This window comes from Doryrhamphus excisus, linkage group LG5 (assembly GCF_037039965.1).
Source record: "Doryrhamphus excisus strain RoL-2023G ecotype Guam linkage group LG5, RoL_Dexc_Guam_v1.1, whole genome shotgun sequence".
NCBI classification, from domain to species: domain Eukaryota; kingdom Metazoa; phylum Chordata; class Actinopteri; order Syngnathiformes; family Syngnathidae; genus Doryrhamphus; species Doryrhamphus excisus.
Window position 1 is genome coordinate 8,655,528 of NC_136361.1, and position 23,310 is coordinate 8,678,837.

General features: G+C 43.3%; 1 protein-coding gene across 1 annotated transcript; it reads left to right on the top strand.

Moving 5' to 3' along the window:
* Positions 1-1,438: 1,438 nt before the first annotated feature.
* On the top strand, positions 1,439-22,390 carry smg5 (SMG5 nonsense mediated mRNA decay factor). The gene is made up of 22 exons (XM_058052892.2): positions 1,439-1,867; positions 2,181-2,279; positions 7,748-7,871; positions 7,958-8,114; positions 8,182-8,271; positions 8,332-8,421; positions 8,492-8,570; positions 9,541-9,666; positions 11,927-11,995; positions 12,140-12,375; positions 12,446-12,583; positions 13,857-14,735; positions 14,801-14,970; positions 15,031-15,106; positions 15,193-15,368; positions 16,941-17,099; positions 17,201-17,260; positions 18,864-19,023; positions 19,105-19,195; positions 19,272-19,346; positions 20,575-20,713; positions 21,212-22,390. The coding sequence occupies exons 1-22, from the start codon at positions 1,803-1,805 to the stop codon at positions 21,293-21,295; spliced, it is 3,342 nt and encodes a 1,113-aa protein (XP_057908875.2). The 5' UTR covers positions 1,439-1,802; the 3' UTR covers positions 21,296-22,390.
* Positions 22,391-23,310: the final 920 nt, after the last annotated feature.

Here is a 23,310-nt window from a genome sequence, read left to right on the forward strand (position 1 = left end):
ATAGTCTCATTTGTTAGTGCTACGTTTGTGCTGTTTTGAGTTATTACAGTTTAGCAACCAAAGGTTGACTTATGTACTTATGTCTGTTTTGTGGTTGACTATAGCCTATTAGTCCAAAAATACTGAAATACAAGTTTTATATACAATATTGTGGTTTCTACTACTATCAGTAATATTATAAAACATGATGTTAGATTACATTAACTTTCACACTGGTCTCCTCTCATTCTGTGTGGAAGTGGTAAGTTTTTTACTTCTTCCTCATTCCGTTTGAAACACTTAAGTTTAGTGCAGTCCAACTGAAAAACAAAAGCAGCACAAACGTTCATTTTAACTGCACAAAACAGCACAAACGTAGCAGTTTTGAGTGAGGTGGGGGGTCAACAAAAAACAGTGATGTCAGGCATTCTATGTTGCCGTGTTAAAATTAAAATTAAGAAATTAAAGAAACAAGACTGCTATAATAATTTTTTCCATGACGACATAATGTATTATTATGCTGGTGGGTTTTAGTGATGTACAACTCACTCAGTCCCCAGGTTATGTTCCAAGACCCCTCCAGCCAAAAACATAAAAAAAAAATGCAAGTACTGTAATAGGCGCACCCATAAATATGCCTTAAAATGCCTATTTTTGATACCAGGAATGTCCAAAGTGCAGCACATTCTTAAAAATATAATTTAACAAGAAAAGTTATTTATTTATAAGTGGAATATTTGCGTAGTTACATCATAGAAAACCCGTTAATGACCTTCTAGAGCTAGTTTTTACCATTATTAGAGCACTCTACACATGAAATAACACCTCTGTAGTCACCTTTGCACTTGTAGTATCACTATAGTCAACACAACAAGAGAAAATAAGATACATAAAACATAATATAGACACACATTAGCATTGGGAGAGTACTTCCTGTGGTGTCTAATGTCTCATCACTGTAACATTTCTGACACCCAGTAACCAGTGCAGAATACTACATATCATCACATCTTTGAATGTGCCTTCTGAATGCCTGAAGTTTGTATTTTTCTTCATGGAGTCATTTTTATGCTTAAGAATGCTTCATTTTGGCCAAGAATACATACAATTTGCTTAAATATGCATATTTTTGGACTCATAATAGGCTGTAGTCTACCATGAAACAGGAATTATTATTAATTGACATATTTTGAAAAACCATGCTAGAGTGAAACCACAAAATTTGAAGCGCAATAGATTTGCAAATCAATAGAATTTACAATGATCGTTGAATGAGTGCAACTGTAACTAAATAATGCAGATCTAAAAACAAATAACGCTAAGATTTGTTGGTATTCACACAGCCAAATATAAATAAATATACTTAAATACTACCTCCGACGTGAAATGAATCTATCACTAATAGAAAACCGGGGATTCGCTGCCCACCTGGCAACCTCACACGTGTTCTCTGAATTCTCGCGATAATGCAGCGGTCAACTGTCTGTAAGGAAGAATGGCCGCCCTGGTCGCAATGGCTACACTGGAGCGCAATACCAGAGGCGAACCAGGGTGCTTTAGCTGACCGGGAAGAACGCGCATTACCGGGCACTGATCTCACCCGGTGTTCGGAACGGATGGGCAGAGGGGGGCCTCGCCAAAGTTCACACGAAACGAAAGAGACTCGGCGGGACCGGGGGTGGCGAGCTAACGCTACCACGGAGGCTAGTGCTAGCTGGCTAACAACACGGTTGTCACTGCCGGGGTGGGGGGGAGAGCGAACCCAGAAGATCCGTGACAAGCGGGTGACGACCGGGTGACACTTACCGGGACAAGTCGGTAACATGAGTGGACCGGGACAGGACAGCGAACCGGAGGCGAAAGTGCTTCTCATCAAGCGGCTTTACAGGTAAGAATGAGGCCGGTTTTGTGTCCTGCTGACAGAGGTGCTTATTGGACGTCATTGTGCAACTTTGGCGTGTTTTGATCCAAATTAAGGGAGGTCATTTATTAGCTTTTATAACACGTCAAGTAGTCGTGCAACAGAGGAACACCTGCTGTTAAAACAAGCTCCTGTCAAGTGTTAGCATCCGGATTTAGCTGCTCCCGTGTCTGAAAGCAGTGGAACAGAAAGGAATTTGAGCTCTGTGTGTTTTTCTGTTTTGTTTTGTCTTTTGTGTTTTGACATCTGCTCATCTGCTACAACATGTCTGCTTCTCCAGAGCGGTGGTAGAGTCTGTGCACAAACTTGACGTCATCATCGGTAGCAAGGCGTCCTTCAGGGAGGTCTTCAAGCCTGAGAACATCAGCCTCCGCAACAAGTAGGTGTCGCTGTCATTGGATTTACATATGCAGTGTATGTAGACCAGTCATCCCTACCTGGAATGATCATCTCATTCATTCGTGACTTTAAATACACGTTTGGTCCAAGCCAGTGTTTTTCAACCTTTTTTGAGCCACGGCACGTTTGTTACATTGGAAAAATCTTGTGGCACACCACTAACCAAAAAAACGTAAACATCAACATCACGTGATACCGACTTCCCCGAGTTTTTCTTTCACTTGTTGGAATAACTCCGTATTGCCAGTTTTTTGTCTGTCCAGTCTTGAAATTTAGTTTGAATCAAAAACAAACTTTGCTTAGCAGTCCAATGCCGATTGCTCGCCTCCATTTTTAAAACTGAAGAACGTCTGGATCTGCGTGTTACGTCATATCTGAGCATGCGCTGAAAGAACGCACCCGGGATCAATTTAAACAGAAAAAGATCAAATTCAATCTTGCTAATATTTTATAATTAAACTCAGGACATGTTTTGTATAGATATATATTTTCTTTTTTAATAAAACTGGACTGGTGAATAAAGTATGGAAGGGTTTAGATTCTGTTTCACAGATGGCGCTAATGCACATGAAAGCTGCTTGCCAACCGCCAATAAACAACAGAAGAAGAAAAACACCATGAAGAAGAACGCACCCTGACAACTTCCCGTTTGAGCGGGTACAAGATACCTGAATTGGAATGGAGAAAGGAATATTCCATCCCTGTTCAATTCTTTCCGTTTGAGCAAATATACCAAATGCAATTGGAATATTTGGGTCCATATATTCATGGCTATTGACATAATATTTGCAAATGATGATTAATCAATGTTAACTATAAAAAGTGATATTGGATAATTCCTCACGGCACAACTGACGGTTTCTCAAGGTACACTAGTGTGCCGCGGCACAGTGGTTGAAAATCACTGGTCCAAGCGTATATTCCATCTGGTGCGCACTCTTTTTCAGCCTGCAAGCTACTTTAAATGACCAAGTCCAAAATATTCGTATTTCACATTTACATTTTCAAAGTTTACAGGTAATCAAAGTAGTTGGTCATAATTATCTTCAATATGGTAAAGATAATTACACACGATTCATCCATAGTTGTGTACATTACCGTAGTACTGGTAATACGTCAATCAAAATAGCTATTTAAGGTCAGGGCTCAACAATAACGATGTACCGATGGCCCGGGGCAAGTTAAAACAAAATTGGGGCAAGTAAATCCAATGTGTGATATTCTCGTCGGGCAAGTGCACTTTGGCATGCCATACTGCCAAGAGTTTTTTTAAAAGTGGTTCTTGTTGGGTGTTGGTAAAACACGGACTGCATAATTCCGGTGCTAATTTGCAAACCAATCCTTGCAAATCTTGAAATGGACCAATCAGAATCGTTTATTTGGACCGTGGTCCGCAGTCCACAGTCCGTGTTTTACCCACACCTGTTCTTCTTGGCGATCAACCAATCAGTGATGGTTTGACTAGGAAAACATCTATCATGCCAACCCTGCCAACATGGTCTAATTCTTCAACAACTCATTTATGACTCGTCATTTATTATTTAATAAGCACAATGTTTATTCACTCATGAATGTACTTTTATTTATAAAAAAAAACCGCATTTATTAAAAACAGGGGCGGCACGGCGGTGTAGTGGTTAGCGCGCAGACCTCACAGCTAGGAGACCAGGGTTCAATTCCACCCTCGGCCATCTCTGTGTGGAGTTTGCATGTTCTCCCCGTGCATGCGTGGGTTTTCTCCGGGTACTCCGGTTTCCTCCCACATTCCAAAAACATGCTAGGTTAATTGGCCACTCCAAATTGTCCATAGGTATGAATGTGAGTGTGAATGGTTGTTTGTCTATATGTGCCCTGTGATTGGCTGGCGACCAGTCCAGGGTGTACCCCGCCTCTTGCCCGAAGACAGCTGGGAAAAGGCTCCAGCACCCCCGCGACCCTCGTGAGGTAAAGCGGTAGAAAATGAATGAATGAATGTATATTAAAAACAGAAAAATATACAAACTTTTTCAGTGCTTTGGTTCCGATTTTCTACGAGAAAAGCTCTGATAAAACATTCCACTGTTCTCAAATATCTTAATTTTTATTTTTCTGCACAAAATAAGATGAAAAATAAATAAACAAATCAAGAATAAAGAAAATCAATCAATCAGTAATAAATAAATATAATAATAATAATAAAAGGGCAAATAATAAAAACTTAAGAAACCACATATAGTTGGTGGGTAGACATATGATTTTTTTCAGATTAAAATGAACAAAGCATTATTAGAGCCCTGTAGACATGACAAAACACGACTATAGTCACATTTATACTCTTTTTATTTACAACATATTGCGCAACTGCAGGGTCTAGAGCCACATGCTAACTCATGTAGCATCCATATCAAACTTGCGCGGGCCGCACTAACATTAAACTTTCATATCCAGGCGGGGGCCTCAAACTGGTGTTACATTTGGCCCGCAGGCCGCGTGTTTGAGACGCCTGGTTTAAATAAGCAGCGTTAATAACACCATTACTTTTTCCAGTAATGGGTAATCTAACTAATTATTCTTACTGTCAGCATAATGCCGTTACCATGTTTGACACCTCGTTACCGCACGTTATTGAAGCCGCCTAAAAATATATCATAACTAATCTGTAGTGCTGTGAGAGTGTTGCAGAGTGACAAGAGAGGGCGTGAGACGATCACACAGGCAATGAGGATTGGCTAAGGTTTAGTAAGATTGCGTCTTCAGCCAATCAGAGAACTTGTGGGCGGGTGTTTAGAGCACATCCAAAGTGCCAGGTAGTAGATACAGCATAAAGGGAAGTACAGACACTACTTTAACCTGTGGCAGGCCGCCTCAAATACATAGGAAAGACAACGAAATGTGATAGTTATCATGTGTGTTACTGGCGAGGAGCGATCACATCACAGGGCGAGTGTGATCGGATCCCTCTGCTGCATAACTGAATGTGAGCGAGGCGATACGTTTGCTTGTTAGTTGTTTGTTGGATATCGCCTTCTCTTCTCAGGAAATATTTAGCACAGTAAGCGCTATCCAATAATGCCCAAGAAACAGTCCAAGGACACAGAGAGAGGGGCGATTCAAAGCTCATGTAATTATTGTTAAATATAAGTAGTGGCTGGGATTACGCAGTATACTGGGGAAAAGGAAGTTGACAATGATGCTGTCATTGTCTCCTCTTATCTGATGTCCCATGACGTGATTGAAAAAAAAAAAATCAATTGTTTAAATTTCTGTATGCTGGCTTCATTAGGAACACCTAAAACTCTATATATATACACACAGTGCATCCGGAAAGTATTCACAGCGCTTCACTTTTTCTACATTTTGTCATGTTACAGCCTCATTCCAAACTGAATTAAATTAATCTCTTACCTCAAAATTCTACACAAAATACTCCATTATGACAATGTGAAAAAAGGTTTTTTTGACATGCTTTGAATTGATTAAAAATAGAAAACAAAAAAATCACATTTACATAAGTATTCACAGCCTTTGCTTAATACTTTGTTGATCTACCTTTGGCAGCAATTACAGCCTCAAGTCTTTTTGAATATGATCCCACAAGTTTAGCACACCTATCTTTAGGCAGTTTTGCCCATTCTTCTTTGCAATAAGTCTCAAGCTCCATCAGGTTGGATGGGAGACGTCTGTGCACAGCCATTTTCAGATCTCTCCAGAGATGTTCGATCGGATTCAAGTCTGGACTCTGGCTGGGCTACTCCAGGACATTCACAGAGTGGTTCTGAAGCCAATCTTTTGAGATCTTAGCTGTGTGCTAATGTCTACTGTCTATATGGTCAAGGTACATGACCAGTCTACTGAGGTCAAGAGCGCTCTGGAGCAGTTTTTCATCCAGGATATCTCTATATATTGCTGCATTCATTTTCCTTTTATCCTGACTAGTCTGCCAGTTCCTGCTGCTGAAAAACATCCCCACAGCATGATGCTGCCACCACCATGCTTCACTGTAGGGATGGTATTGGCCTGGTGATGAGCAGTGCCTGGTTTCCTCCAAACATGGCGCCTGGCATTCACACCAAAGAGTTCAATCTTTGTCTCATCAGACCAGAGAATTTTGTTTCTCATGGTTTCTCAGGTGCTTTTTGGCAAATTCCAGATGGGCTGCCATGTTCCTTTTACTAAGGAGTGGCTTTTGTCTGGCCACTCTACCATACAGGCCTGATTGGTGGATTGCTGCAGAGATGGTTGTCCTTCTGGAAGGCTCTCCTCTCTCCACAGAGGAACACTGGAGCTCTGACAGAGTGACCATCGGGGCCTTGGTCACCTCCCTGACTAAGGCCCTTCTTCCCCGATCGCTCAGTTTAGAAGGCCGGCCAGCTCTAGGAAGAGTCCTGGTGGTTCCAAACGTCTTCCATTTACGAATAATGGAGGCCACTGTGCTCATTGGGACCTTCAAAGCAGCAGAAATTTTTCTGTATCCTTCCCCAGATTTGTGCCTCAAGACAATCCTGTCTCGCAGGTCTACAGACAGTTCTTTTGACTTCATGCTTGGTGTTTGTGCTCTGACATGCTCAGTCAACTGTGGGACCTTATATAGACAGTTATTATATTTCCAAATCATGTCCAATCAACTGAATTTACTGCAGGTGGACTCCAATTAAGATGTAGAAAGATCTCAAGGATGATCAGTGGAAAAAAGATGCACCTGAGCTCAATTTTGAGCTTCATGGCAAAGGCTGTGAATACGTATGTAAATGTGATTTTTTTGTTTTCTATTTTTAATAAATTCAAAACATGTCAAAAAAAACTTTTGACTTTCACATTGTCATAATGGAGTATTTTGTGTAGAATTTTGAGGTAAGAGATTAATTTAATTCAGTTTGGAATGAGGCTGTAACATGACAAAATGTAGAAAAAGTGAAGCGCTGTGAATACTTTCCGGATGCACTGTATATAATCTCAATCACTCTTGCACCTACTACTTATTTCTTATCTCTTAGGAGTATTTGAAGTGTTGCATAATTGTCTTTACTCTCTCATTCATTCATTTTCTACCACTTATCCTCATGAGTGTCGCGGGGGTGCTGGAGCCTATCCCAGCTGTCTTTGGGCGAGAGGTGCCAGCCAATCACAAGGCCCACATAGACAAACAACCATTCACACTCACATTCATACCGATGGACAATTTGGAGTCACCAATTAACCTAGCATGGTTTTGGAATGTGGGAGGAAACCGGAGTACCTGGAGAAAACCCACGCATGCACGGGGAGAACATGCAAACTCCACACAGAGATGGCCGAGGGTGGGTCTCCGAGCTGTGAGGTCTGCGCGCTAACCACTCTCCCAACGAACAAAATGAATGTCCGCTATTAACTAACAATCACCAATTATTATATATTTGTGATTAGCATCAATGTTACTGGGCCACACCGGGACCACACTGACCGAATTCTTGCTCTTTTTCTTCTTATCAGGCTGAGGGAGCTCTGTGTGAAACTGATGTTCCTGCACCCTGTGGACTACGGCCGCAAGGCGGAGGAGCTGCTGTGGAGGAAGGTCTACTATGAGGTCATCCAGGTCATCAAGACCAACAAGAAGGTAACTGCCGATGCTGACGGAGCTTGTTGTTTGTCTTTGTGTCCTTTTTGATGTCGTATTTGTGACTCTCTTTTGTTGCGTTGTAGCACATCCACAGCCGCAGCGTCCTGGAGTGCGCCTACAGGACCCATCTGATTGCCGGGGTGGGCTTCTACCAGCACCTGCTGCTGTACATACAGTCCCACTACCAGCTGGAGCTGCAGAACTGCATCGACTGGACCCACGTCACTGACCCGCTCATCGGTCAGTTAACGCATGAGCGGAAGCTTAGCTATTTACATACATTGTGACATGCCACATATAACCGCAGGCCGAAAGAAGGCGGTGTCAGCCTCCCCCAAGGAGATGGAGTGGGCGCAGATGGCCTGTCATCGCTGCCTCGTCTACCTCGGAGATCTCGGTAGGTACTAAATCGCCAAATTAGTCATCAGGCACCTTATGTGCCGGTGTTCCTTTGCAGCTCGCTACCAGAACGAGCTCGCCGGGGTGGAGGCGGAGCATCTGGCAGAGAGGTTCTACCATCAGGCGCTGTCCGTCATGCCGCACGTAGGTGAGTGACTAGCCCACGCCAGTGACTCTGTATTTTATTTTCACAAATAATCAAGCCCTCTCCTCTGCAGGGATGCCTTTTAACCAGCTGGGCACTTTGGCGGGAAGCAAATTCTACAATGTAGAAGCAACTTACTACTATCTACGCTGGTGAGTAACGCATAGCACCGTCGCTTGTCTCTTTTCTGTAAAGCTCCCATAAGCTAATTCTAAAGAAGTTGCACAGTAGTGGTTTGGAAGTGTGTTAACCTTGATGCTGTTGAAAGGTGCTTCTAATAAGAACATGCTGTTCCGTGTGTCTGTAGCTTTAATGCTAATGAGCTTGTTTGTCCACATCAGAGAGTGCATCTCTGAGATGTGCTATTGTCCACTTTTGACATATACACTCTTAACTGACACTTGTCCAATATAGGAGATGCCAACAACTAACGTCAAGGCTGGGATCACACTGAATCCGTTGTGGCTCCACTCCGGCATGCCGGAAAGGGCCTCTCATGCTATGGATATCGTCCAAATCATCACTGCAACTATTATCAATTTCTTGTATTGATATGATGATGATATGTGACTGCTCTAGCATCTGCAGTATCTGCAGAAAAAGTTAGACTCCAAACAGATTTTTTCAGTTGTGCAGTACGGCCGCCGCAACTGTACTGCAAGGAGCAAGTGGGAGCCTACAACACAGATTTCAATCTTACGGAATGCTTCCAGCGGCCGCAAAAGAGCCTCAATGCATTCAGTGTGATCCCGGGGTAAACACAAACGTTAGCAATACTAGAGTAGATACTGTATGTTAGCCCAAGTGCTAACATTACACTCATCTATTTTAACAGCAGCAATGTGCTAGGTTAGCATATACACTGAAGAAAAATAAGTGATCAAACTTACTGCTCCCGTGTCTGTTGGTAGAGCCACAAGCTGCATTTTAAGACGTCTAGCGAAGCCTGTATGCACATTCCGGATTCATCTAGCTAGCTTGGGGTGGAGTATCATATCCATGCTCATGAACAGGCTGTAGGGAAACATATTCCTGTTAAACACCATTTAAAAGTCACTTTTTCATGATAGGGCACCTTTTTAGTGGCACATTTTGACAGAAGTGTCACCCTCTGCTGTCTAGTATCCAATCGGAGACCCCCTTCGAAGGTGCCTATGGCAACCTGAAGCGCCTCTTTGACAAAGCGGCCAAGATGTACCACCAAGTGAAGAAGCAGGAAATGAAGAAGCTGTCGCCATCCCGACAGAGGTGAGGATGCTGCTCGGAAAAAACGTAACAGATGTTTGGAGGGATTTATTATATTTAAATTTTATTATTCACATAGGGGCTTATATCATCAATATTAATCTCATTAAAAACGCTAACACAGTTATACACTTCGGTAGCATTGAACAACTCAAAATGTTTCTGGAAACTCGTTGCAGTCAGTTTGTCCAAGTAGTGTTGTGCATGTGCAACTGGATAATTGCATAATCAAACCACTCAATATGGAAGACGAAACAAGCACATTGGCCCCCTCAATGCGAAACTCCCTGATGGAATAGTCGACTGCCATAGTATGACGTGATTTTTCTTTCCTCTGAATCAAATCCAGCTTTAAGAGAAAACTGCATCTGTTTGCAATTTTGTCATCTACAATCCTTATTGAAACATGAACACACATCTTTCTCTTTTCTATGCATTCTAAAGAGAGAAAAACATGTGACCTGCTTATTAACCAAGCTACGGCTACATTATTAACACTGTAGACTGAAGAACTACATTACTGACGTAGTGACACCTCCCCACACCACGGCGGCTAGCTACATGCATGGACAAAATTGTTGGTACCCCTCAGTTAAAGAAAGAAAATCCCACAATTCTCACGAAATCACTCGAAACTTACAAAAGTAACAAATGAAACAGGCCTGGACAAAAATGATGGTACCCATAACTTAATATTTTGTTGCACAACCTTTTGAGGAGACGGGTGTCTTCTTCAGATGGCATGTTTCAGCTCCTTCCACAGTTGTTGTGTTCAATGGGATTCAGATCTGGGCTCATAAGAGGGACACTTCAGAATAGCCCAACGCTTTTCTCTTAGCCATTCTTGGGTGCGTTTGGCTGTGTTTTGGATCGTTATCCTGTTGACCCATGACCCGCGACCGAGACCAAGCTTTCTGACACTAGGCAGCACATTTCTCTTCAGGATGCCTTAATAGTCTTGTGATTTCACTGTACCTTGCACAACTTCAAGACACCCTGTGCCAGATGCAGCAAAGCAGCCCCAAAATATAACTGAGCCTCCTCCATGTTTCACAGTAGGGACGGTGTTCTTTTCTTCTTATGCTTGATTTTTCAGTCTATGAACATACAGATGATGTGCCTTACCAAAAAGTTTTGACTCATCTGTCCATGGAACATTCTCCCAGAAGCTTTGTGGCTTGTCAACATGCATTTTCAACAGTGGTGTCCTTCTCGGTCGTCTCCCATGAAGTCCACTTTGACTCGAACAACGACCAATGGTGCAGTCTGTTATTGTTATTGGTGGTGGTTTAATAGCTGGCCTTATAGGCGGCCTCACATAGGTGTGTCCCATTACGAGCATTAATTATCTGTGTCTTTTTATCCATTTTTGTATCTTTTTAGAACGCACAGACAGGAAAAAGATGTGTTCACGTCTTCCATAACGATTGGGGATGATGGCCAAAATTCCAAAAAAGTGCAGTTTTCTTTTGAAGTGAAGCAATTAGTCAGCGATTCCACTCGGGATTCTGCCCACGTTCTTTCTTGAGTCTCTTTGCTCATGCAAAATGAAACACAATGAATATAGAGTAATGAATTATATTTAAACACGATGCATGCAATCATGCAATTATTCATTCATTTTCTATGTCACTTAGCCTTCATTTGGGATGTGGGGGTCTGCTGGAGCCTACCCCAGATGACTTTGGGTTAGAGGTGGGGGTACACCCAGGTCTGGTGACCAGCCAATCGCAGGGCACCTTGAATAATTAGATTTTAAAATCTTCTAAATATATTTTTTTTAATTATTCGAGCCCTCTTCACAATAATTATTATATTATATAGAAAATATGTATTATATATACATATATATATTATTACATTATAGCCTCACATTCCAGATTTTGCATTAATGTTATTTTTGTAGTCCTTTACAAATACAAGCAGAAAAAAGAAGACAGCATCTGTTGTGTTAAGTAATTAATGTGACCTCCCATTACACTTGAGAAAAAGCAGGGAGCTGCCTCCCTTAAAAGTAAATGGTATGGAACCCTACTTAATGTTATTGTTCACATCTGTATCTGTCCTATTTACTTTACTACGTTAAAATAACTGTCTGTAAAGTTTAAAAAAGGTTAAAGAAGAGGTAATTAAAGCAAAAGTAAACAAAAGCTTGTGGTGGACGATGGCTTTTTATACGGTATATGATTTTAAGGTGTAAACACTCTTCAATTGGTCTGAATGGCACTTAATCATGCTTTCCATGATCTTGTCTTTCCTGCAGGTCCAGAGACATCAAGCGTGTCCTGGTGAGCTTCATGTACCTGCAGAGTCTACTGCAGCCCAAGAACAGGTGAACTGCACTGTGGGCGCGGAGGGAAGGAGTGTCTACGTCACAAGATGTAGTCCGAACAAGCAGATTAGGAGCCAATAAACTTTTTAAGTGCCTTGAAGCTGTTAACGTTTTCCGTGGTCGTACGTCTTCTCATTGCTCAAGCTTGATGGAGGCAGAGCTGACCTCGCTGTGCCAGTCTGTGCTGGAGGACTTCAACCTGGTGCTCTTCTACCTGCCGCCGCCGCTGGCGCACACCCACTGTGGCGCCCACCACTCCCTCAGCGAGGAGGATGAGGAGCAGCAGCACACCGACGGCTCCTGCACCGTGCTGCCCGACACACTGGTTTTCAAGATGGTGGGCACATGCCTGATGGTGGTGCACAGCCTGAAGAGAGGAGGTGGGACAAACTGGACAGACATAATGTTTTAGATTTGAACATCAATGAGTGTATTTTGTTTCTGCATAAGGATCAAAGCAGTATAGCGCATCCATCGCTTTTACGCTGGCCCTGTTCTCCCATCTGATCAACCATGTGAACATCAGACTGCAAGCTGAACTGGAGGAAGGGGAGAGCCAGGTGCCACCACTGAACACAGACGCTGCTGGTGAGATGCTGGTACCATATCGAAACAAGTGCATGTATTGATGGGTGCAATGGTGCAATCCTTCTGACTTTGTTGTTGCAGCTCAAAGTGGGTGTAACTTTTGTAGCAGCGCATACCTAACTAATGATCTTAACAAACATGCTCTCGTGCTCCAGTCAAACATGTTCATCTGATGGCATACTCAACAGTACAATGATCACACCCTGTCTGGGCCCACTTAACACCGAAAACACAGTACGTTTGCCAAGTGGAAGTGCATGTATATAGTGCATGTATATTCTTAATAATAACCAACATAATGGAAAAAAAATACAAAGACTCAAAACATCACCTCTGCTCCTGTTGCATCATCTGGAACAAGCATGCTGCTGTGTGTGAGACTTCCTGTCTATGTGAAAATCCTGATCGGAAAATCAATAACAATCTTTGGGCGAGAGGCAGGGTACACCCTGGACTGGTCGCCAGCCAATCACAGGGCACATATAGACAAACAACCATTCACACTCACATTCATACATATGGACAATTTGGAGTCGCAGTTTTAACAAAATAATAATTAAATGAATAGACTAGAATAAAAATAAAGAAGACTCATTCAAATACGTGATGACATGTACCATAGTATTCTACACTTGTCACTAGGGGTAATGTTGGACGAGACACACAAGCACCAGACTTAATCGCAGATTTTGTTGCAGGTTCGAAAGATCTTACGATAGGCACAATAATCCCTAACATGGGCTACTGTTGCGGCTGCAACCCACGCCAAGCTGAAGCCTAGGTGCAAATCCCAGATGTCACTTCCTCTCCACGCCACTGGAACACACATGAGCACGCTTCTTATTTATTCCTTAGGTTTTACTTTTCTTCTTATGTCTACTATATTGGTTAATAGGAGTGTAAAGGTTACTGCAGTGGTGTTATTCCATGTCTTGATAATGTTAATGTTGGAAATAGGTTTTCTGTGTTGTATGATAATTTCATTTATAAACAGGCCACGGCACAAATGTTCAGGGAAGCACAGTACAAATGGTCTAGTATGAGGATACCTTCACTCTCCCGTCATCCCTTTCCAATCCTGTAGATAGAAAGCTTATTTATTTTATTTATTTTTTTACCCCACTGCTGTGTTTGGTGTGCCACTGCGCTACTTGGCCCCAATTTGGGCCATGACTGCCAAAACAACTTCTAAAATATGGCCTAAAAATACAGTTCCATAAGCCAAGCCGCTATGCTATTTTTACTGACACAATCTTTTCTTCTTCTCCTTTAGATGACTTTGAGACGAGGGATACTCTGCCTACAGACGGTCCTGAGGAGAGGCCTCTGCAGAACGGATCCCTGGAGCGAGAGGATGAAGAGGAGAAAAATGAAGTCGGCCCCAAGAAGAAAAGTGGTGTGGAAGTCGAGGAAAAACAGAAGCAGAAAAAGAAGTACACCCGCCTCTCTCGACTCCGCAGACGGCGCTGCACCCGCAAGGACCGGCGAGAAGACGAGGATGAGAGCGACCTGAGCGAAGGCTTTGAGAGCGAAGACGAGGAAGAAGACGAGGATGAGGAGACGCTGGCAACGAGAGATCGCGCTGCTTCAGCTGGGTGCCCGTCGCCCGGAGTGCCGCCCGATCAGTCCACTCTCGGTAAAGAACTGAAGAACAACCCACTGGGCAGAGAGGGCTGCTGGGGGAGCGGCTCTGAGGAAGAGGAGGAAGGCGGGACGGCTTTTGACGTGGAGACGGACTCCGACATGAACAGCCAGGAATCACGCTCAGACCTGGAGGATATGGACGACGCAGAGAACTGCGACAACTGCACAGCGGAACGCAAAGATGAAGAAGAGGACGAAGAACATCCCAAGGAGGAGGGCGGGAACGGGGGCGGGGACACGCCGCCCACCGCTAACGGGCCCCTGGCGGCAAACGAGGCCAGCATCAGCAGCAACCTTCAGGCAATGTCCTCTCAGCTTTTTCAGTCAAAGCGCTGCTTCCGCCTGGCTCCGACTTTCAGCAACATGCTACTCAAGCCTCAAGCTGCTTCCAGTGGGCCCACCCCCACTGACGACTCCACGACTCCACCTTCCCAGGAGACCCCAATCACCACCAGTGACTCGCCCTGCGACGTGAACCAGACCACACCCAATGGGACCAATGAAAATGGTAATGTTCCTTTTGTTGTGTAATTGATAAAGAATCCAGAAATGAATGTGAACTTCCTCCTTCAGACCTGGACTCGGATTCAGAGGGCAGCCAGCACAGCGCTCATTTTATGCACAGTGAGAAGACGCTGCTGGAGAAGCTGGAGATCCTGACCAATCAGGGCTTAATCCAGGTGGTGAAGGTCTTCATCGACTGGCTCAGAACAAACACGGACATCATCCTCATGTGTGCACAGGTGAGGGCACGCCTCCAGACGTTCATTTCAGGAATTACTTCAACTTTTCTCTCTCTGCAGAGTTCTCAGAGCCTCTGGAACCGCCTGTCTGTGCTCCTCAATCTTCTACCTGATGGCAGCAGGATGCTGGAGGCCGGTGAGTTAATGACAAAGCCACGGCCGAACTGTCCGCAATGTTAGCTTACGCGCTTTTTACGTACCTTGCCGACATGTGCCTTGTAGAGGTCGACCTCAACCCGGAGGTGACAGAACTGCTCAACGAGTGCGAGCGGCCCGCTCTGGTCCAGACTTTGCTATTGCCCGAGGACGTGGCCCTGCGACACTTACCCGCTCTCGCCGTCGCTCACCGCCGCCTGGACTTTGCTCCCCACAGCGTCTCCCTCAGTCCGCTTCAGGAGGTACACGCATTCTAACACAGAATTTATTACCATTTTATATATTTTATTACCATTACCATTGCCAATTTACTTGCTTCAATCGGCCACTGCTGCTTAGCATGTAATACCACTCTGCTACACAAGGGGCGCTAGTGAGTCAAGAGCTGCTGTTTCCTTCAATGTTTTTTGTGAAAATGTTCAATGTATAATTATTGATTGACCTGTAACCTCTTGTACTTGACATCCCATCATTTGGGAGGCATATCTGCCGTTATCTGTATCATGTCGGCTATGTTTATAAAGTATAAAGGGTACTTCATCACTAGCAATGACAATTGCTGGAAAATGTCCAACCCAAATATCTGTTTAATAAGACAGTTTGAATTTGAAGTAGTGAAAAATAAGTATGCCGGCGCAAAACATGTTTAATCAACACTTATATATATACTATATATATATACTTATAAATATACAATAAACATATAAAATATACAAAAAATATATACAATAAATTGTGTGTATTGATGTGTACTAACATTTCAAAAGATGACCAGTGATGATAAATGTAAAAATAAAAAAGACTTAGTTTTACAAACCAAAAAAATACTTAAACAAAAGTGTAAAAACAACAGAAATACAATTTATTAAATGACAAATATGTCTAAAATAATAGAGTAATACAACTTTGTTAATGACTTCAGTAACTTAATGACCTTTGGAATATGTGGGTCCAAGGGTGAGACCATTTGAGAAGGAGACCAGGGTTCAATTCTACCCTCGGCCATCTCTGTGTGGAGTTTGCATGTTCTCCCCGTGCATGCGTGGGTTTTCTCCGGGTACTGCGGTTTCCTCCCACATTCCACAAACATGCTAGGTTAATTAGCCACTCCAAATGGTCCATAGGTATGAATGTGAGTGTAAATGGTTGTTTGTCTGTATGTGCCCTGTGATTGGCTGGCGACCCCACCTCTCGCCCGAAGACAGCTGGGATAGGCTCCAGCACCCCCCGCAACCTGAAAAAGCGGTAGAAAATGAATGAATGGTGAAAAATGAAATCAGTTTAAACAAATGCGCAACTTAAAGCTAATTTACATGGAAAATTCCATGTGTATACACGCCAGCGGTTTTACACTGCAATGTCTGCAATGATGAAGCTCAAATGGTTAACTATATTAAACTTCCCAGTTCTGTGCCACCACGGGAAACTTGTGCATGTCTTTTTCTGACGACCACATGGCCGATAGCCTCCCGTTCCTTGCTACTTACTCTTGTTGGACTCTTTGTATCAGCAATCAATATTGGAGATTTTAGATGCAGGCCCGAAATAATCTGGCTCATTTTTTTCTCATATACAAGTATTAATAGACCACCCATCCCGCTGCATTAATTTTTTTTAAAAATCAATTTCAAAATAAAAGCACAAGATTAAGTGTATTTAGTGGAATTTCTAAAAAGCTTAAAGATCAAATGGATGAGTTGCATCATGAGTTTGATGACAATGACTGTTAATAAATGCATGGCAAGTGTTGTGATACTTTTACCATACAAGCAGGCGTATTACATAAAAGTCTGCTCTCCCTTGCCTTGTTGCAGTGCATCGTGCGAGTGTGTTGCATTCGCAGTTTTGGCCATTTCCTTACCAGTCTCCAGGGCAACGTGCTGCACTTCAACCCGGAGGCGGGCATTTTCACCAGCGTCACTCAGTCGCAGCCCGACAATCTGGTGTTGCAGGCTAAGGCCCAGTTCCGAATGGTTAGCGACTTTTGACCTCCAACATCTCTCTGTCTGTGTGGAACTGTTTTGTCATCAATGAGAATGTTACATTTAATAGTTGTGCTTTATAAATGTTACAGGCTGAAGAGGAGGCCCGTAGGAATCGACTGATGCGGGACATGGCCCAGCTTCGACTCCAGGTTTGAACATAATGTCACTCTTGTCTCGTTACATGTGGAATGTAGCTACAGTTGTGCTCAGAAGTATTCATACCGCTATCATTTTTGGGGTATTTCCTATCTATTTCTTTCTAGATTCCATTTATTCTACAACAAATGACATAAAAGGTTACAACAGGTTTTAACAAACACAGCATAAATATTTGAGACAAATTTGCAAAACATCTCATGTTCAAAAGTATTCATACCCTGCTTTATGATGTCACTTAATAGTCAATGGCATCGCCTTTGTTTGCAATGACCGATTCAAGATGTCTCCTGTAGTTGACTACCAGGTTCCAGCACGTTTCCACAGGGATTTTGGCCCATTAAACCTTTGAAATTCTCTCCAGGTCCTTCAGATTGGATGGTTTCCTTGCGCTGACCTTCACCTTGAGTTCCCGCCACAGATTTTTGATAGGGTTGAGGTTCGGGCTTTGGCTTGGCCACTCCAAAACATTAATTTCATTGTCCTCAAACCATTTCTTGACTTTTTTGGCGGTATGTTTGGGGTCGTTATCTTGTTGGAGGAGCCAATGTGGCCCTAAACCAAGTTTTGCAGCAGACTGCTGGATGTTCTGCTGGAGGATCTCCATGTACTGTTCCTTCTGCATGATGCCGTCCACCTTAATGAGGTTCCCCGTGCCACTTGCTGAGAAACAGCCCCACTGTGTTATGCTTCCTCCTGCATGCTTAACAGTTGGCACCGTGTTCTTTTGTTTGAAAGCGTCACCCTTCTTTCGCCAAACGTAAGCAACATCTCTGTGCCCAAAGAGCTCCATCTTCATCTCATCTGACCACAGAATTGATGACCAAAATGTCTTGGCTTTGTCTAGGTGTCCAGACGTGCTCTTGTGTGGTTGGGTTTGAAGAGTGGAGTCTTCTTGCGTGGTCTGCGTCCATTGAGTCCTGCCCTATTCAATGTCCGCTGGAGTGTCTGTCTCGATATATTGCTTCCCTTGTCACCGAGGTCACGCAACATCTCCTTGGTGGTGGTATGGGAGTTAATGGTGGCGGCCCGTACCAATTTTCTGGCCTGCCTGGCTGAGACTGTGGGCTTCCTTCCAGGTCTTCTCAGGTTCTTCACTGTGTGGAATTCTTTATACTTCTTAATTATGCTCTGGACTGCGGCTCTATGGACCTGAAAGCATTTGGATATTGCTTTGTAGCCCAAACCCTCCTTGTGTGCATCCACAATACGCAACTTCAGCTCCTCACACAATTTATAGTTAATGTTTACTTGGATTTGTTGAATAACATTGCGGGGACCAACAAGACACATCTTGCAAGTAAAAATATACTTGAACAATGAACAGATGACTTTATACTTCAGGAGGACAAGGGTATGAATACTTTTGAATAGGGGTGGAAATACAAATGTTATCATCAATGTCATAATGCCCATCAACCCAAATCAAATGTGCCTTGGATTGTTGCATAACAACTATGTCTCACTGAATCAAGGTCTATTCCCAACATCCACGCATAATTGTAGAAAAGAATTGAACATTACTGGATTTTTCCAGGCGGTATGAATACTTATGAGCACAACTGTACTTTTAAAAGTGGACTCATGTCCTTGCAGTTGGAGGTGTCGCAGCTCGAGGGCAGTCTCCAGCAGCCCAAGGCCCAGTCCTCCATGTCTCCTTACCTGGTGCCCGACACGGCTGCTCTGTGCCAGAATCTGAGCGTCATCCGGCATCTGGCGGGCAGCGGGTGCTTCATCATTATCATCCCAAGAACAGGTCAGCGTGCTGATTTGAATCAATTTCCTCAAATACACATTGAGATTCCCTCAACACTGGCTGTGTCCTGTTGTGCTGCAGTGATCGATGGACTGGACCGACTCAAGAAGGAGAATGCCGGCGCGCGTGACAGCATCCGCTTCTTGGAGTCTGAGTTCCGTAAAGGCAACAGGTGCGCACTTCCTCAAAGTATTATATCTTCTTTACTGGCCGTCGTCACTGTTACCGGAGTGTTCTTTGCCACACAGGTACATCCGCTGCCAGAAGGAGTCGGGTCGAAGTTTTGAAAGGGATAAACTGAAACGCCAGGACATCGACGCCTGGTATACATCATTACATCATATAACATAACATAAAGCACGCACTAGATCTCAATGACCGGCTATTATTAATTCATAAGTATTTATCCCATAATAGTCATAATCATACTGTTATGGCTACTGTTTTGGCCGTCCTCCAGCTAAACTCAATTCCAGATGTCTCTTCCTGTCCACTCATCTGAACATTTATTTACACACAGGCTTGAGTCTTAGTTATGTCTCAGTTAAGTGGCTTATTTTCTTTGATTATATCGAATTTATTGGGTAATATGAGTGTAAAGGTGACTGGTTGGGTTTTATTTCATGTCTAGAGGGCTCTAATTATGGTGAAGATTTTATTTTGAAAGTCATACCGGTTTTCTATTCGCAACTGTGAAAATGTTTTGGTAATGGTAATGGTTTTATTTTATTTGAACATGCATCAGATTCCAATTGAGTGCATCCCATAATCAGTTCCCAGTTCCACATGTCCAAAAGGAGTAGGAAGAAGCAAAGCTTATTAAATCCTACCCCTCCATCTGCTACTTTTGCAATCACTAACTGTTACATTTGTTCACTTCCTGCTTTCCATAATACAGTTTAAGGTTTTTTTGTTTTTGTTTGTTTTTTTTTGATAATGTACCCCGTACCGAAGTAGGAGGTGATATGAGCATCCAATGCCATAATGGGTACCATAGTAAGTGTCAATATAGTGATAAATATAGCACATCATGACTGGTTCAAGACTCTTCATCCTTGTATTTAGCAAACATCAACTGCTTGTATTGTTTCTTGAATTGGCTCATCGTTGTGCATTGTTTGATTTCCTTACTCAATCCATTCCATAGTTTGATTCCACATACTGAAATGCTATGGCTAGCATAACGTAGTCCTAGAAGTCCTTGAAGATGAACTATATCAGCAAGTTGAAGTATTTGTGATTTTAGAAATAAGGTGTTAGTATGTTCTCTGTAGGCGGCATTATGTATTAAATGTGCGGAAATTCACTTACCATGATAAACGACGGATTATTGTACATGCTAACCTAGTACAATGTTTAAATGTAATGTTGACACTTCAGCGTCACATAGCTATGCTCGTGTTTGTAATATTTGTCTCCTACTGTCCCACTCCTTAATGTTACTTTGCTGTGTGTCATCCCATGGCATCAATTGCATTGGAATTGGACCGGTGCATCATTGCAGCGTGTAAAGTACACAACAGAGCTCATGTCTTATCATGCTTGATCTAGGCACCTGTACAAGATGGTGGACAGCTGTCGTCAGTTGACCGTGTCCCAGAGCAACGGAGACGACGACACGGCCGGCATGGTGACGCTCCTCACCGGCCATCAAGTGGACGAGCTTTGCGATCGCTCCACGGCAATGAAGGTCAGATCCATCATCACATCACCACCGCAGAGTAAATCCAGCATGCAGTTTGTGTTGGTACCGAATCGCTGGTCCCTGACTCCAGTTATGGCACCGTACTGTTTGGACTCGCCTTCTTGGCAGGGCGCGGTCCACCTGGGGTGTGGAGCAAGGTTTATAATTTCATATCAAAACGAGCAGATTGCAATGCCAGCGCTGGAGCGAGCGGTCAGCCCACCAGCCAATGTCTAGTGAGGTCCATGCGGTCCATTTCTACAGAGAAACGGTCTTTTTCCTCATAAGCTGCTGTGGAGGCGGTCCCAGTGATCAGCAAACCACATGTTTAGTTTTTTGGTGTCGTGCTCTGATCTGGTTTCAGCCAACCCTTGGCTTGGAGGCTGGGCGTCTCAACCGGCAATGTGTTGCCTTTCTGTCGTAGATAAGCACACGCATGTTGCATCCCGACTGTAAAATATTCCATTCCTGATTGTACCTTTTTTTGTTTCCTCCCCCCGTCAGTCGGCTGTCCAGGCAGCCAGCTCGGCAGGCATGGAGCTGAAGAACATCGCCGAGTTCTACCGCCAGTGGAAGGAGATCGGCTGAGAGGCGAAAACGGGGGGCAGCTGTCGGTGCTGCGAACATCTGATCGATCACAACACTCGCTCCCTCTCTCTTTCCCTCTCTTTCTCTCTCTCTCTATCTCTCTCTCTCTCTCTCTCCCACTCTTTTGCTCTGTGTGTATCTGCGTCTCCAAAGCCAAACAACAACTGAACATGAAGATGAACATGATCGATGGAAAGAGTTCAAGATTAGAGAGTCGGTGGAGGATTAAGAAAAAAATATGGCAAGAGGAGCGTTAAAGAGCGCGAGCCCTAGTGGTCACGGTGAGGGGAGCGTTGGGGCGGGGGGAACGCCACACAAACTCGGTGGTGCTCCGGTTCAGTCCCGACCAGGCACGCACTGGACACGTTAGCAAAATATCCATGATGTGGAGAGAGAAGCCGCACACACACATGTTCACATTTAGGTGTTTTGAGCAGTGCTTTCCCACTGTCCCTGCATGTTCTTTTTTTTTTGTTTTTTTCTTTCTTTTTGACAAAGTCTAGCGGGGTGAGCGTGATGACAACCTTTCAGAGAGAGAAAACCAGAACCCATCCACAAACAAGCAGGCTGTGGTCCAACCACAAAGGCCTCCAGGAAGGGTTATTCCAGAGCTACACGTTTATCCTCTTTTTATTTTTTGCAGTTTTGAACGTTTAAGACGTTTTCATTTGGATTTTTAATTTTTCTACCCAAACAACGGTGTTCACGTTGCTGTTTTTTTGTTGCGCTTAGTCTTTAAGCCTGGATGCATCATGCAGGAACGTGTAAGGGAAAGGCTGGAGCCACTTACTCATTTATCAAGGTGTCACATTTACAAGAGTAGGGCGGCAGGGGTGGGCCGACTCCTCCTCTGTGCAATGTGGGTTATGTTCGGACCACCCAAAAAAATAAAATAAAAAAAATCTGATCCCATATGTACATCACTGTCTTCATAGTGAGTGCCCCATCCCATCATGCACTGTGCAAAAAGAAAACATACAGCATGTGTGTGCCCATGCATTGAACAATAAAAGATTCATTGAAATAATTCAATTGTCCTTTTGTTAAATTCCAGCCTGCGTAAATATTCCCAGAAAATATGACGTCTTGATCTGTACACCATTATGTTAAAAATAAAAAATGCATAAAATGTATATTAACTGACATCAATTCATCCATTAATATGACACATTTAACGCATTAATGGATTTATTTATATTTGATGCAGGCAGCACGGTGGTCTAATGGTTAGCGTGCAGACCTCACAGCTAGGAGACCAGGGTTCAATTCCACCCTCTGCCATCTCTGTGTGGAGTTTGCATGTTCTCCTTGTGCATGCATGGGTTTTCTCCGGGTACTCCGGTTTCCTCCCACATTCCAAAAACATGCTAGGTTAAATTGGCCACTCCAAATTGTCCATAGGTATGAATGTGAGTGTGAATGGTTGTTTGTCTATATGTGCCCTGTGATTGGCTGGCCAGTCCAGGGTGTGCCCAAAGACAGCTGGGATGGGCTCCAGCACCCGTGTGACCCTCGTGAGGAAAAAGCAGTAGAAAATGAATGAATGAATGAATATTTGATGCAGTATTATTTGTGTTTTCCTAGAAGCTCAAAATATATATTTTGGCTGTCTGCTTTCATGGATTAACAAAGGTGTTTTAAACCTGGCCACAAGAGGGCGTTATGTGATAGGATATGTAGGATAACCTCAACAATATGGACGAACAAGGGGTTTGACATGATGGATGTTCATCGTTATTTAGAAACTTTAAAACAGCATCATAGGGGACAAAAAGTGTTTTTTTTTTCTAATTCAGTTTTGCCATTTTTTGCCATTTTTTCGTCACTCAGCAGACTTCATTTGTTAATAGAGGTGTCTTCACATTGACCACGAAGGGGCGTTGTTCCCTTGCAATCTCGTCCAATACAGTACTTGGATTAATGATGTTTTCATGTACAGTGGGATACACTGTGGTCATCTACTATCGTGCATCCACTTAAAATGTTCTTGATTAGCATTGGTAATGTTTCTTATG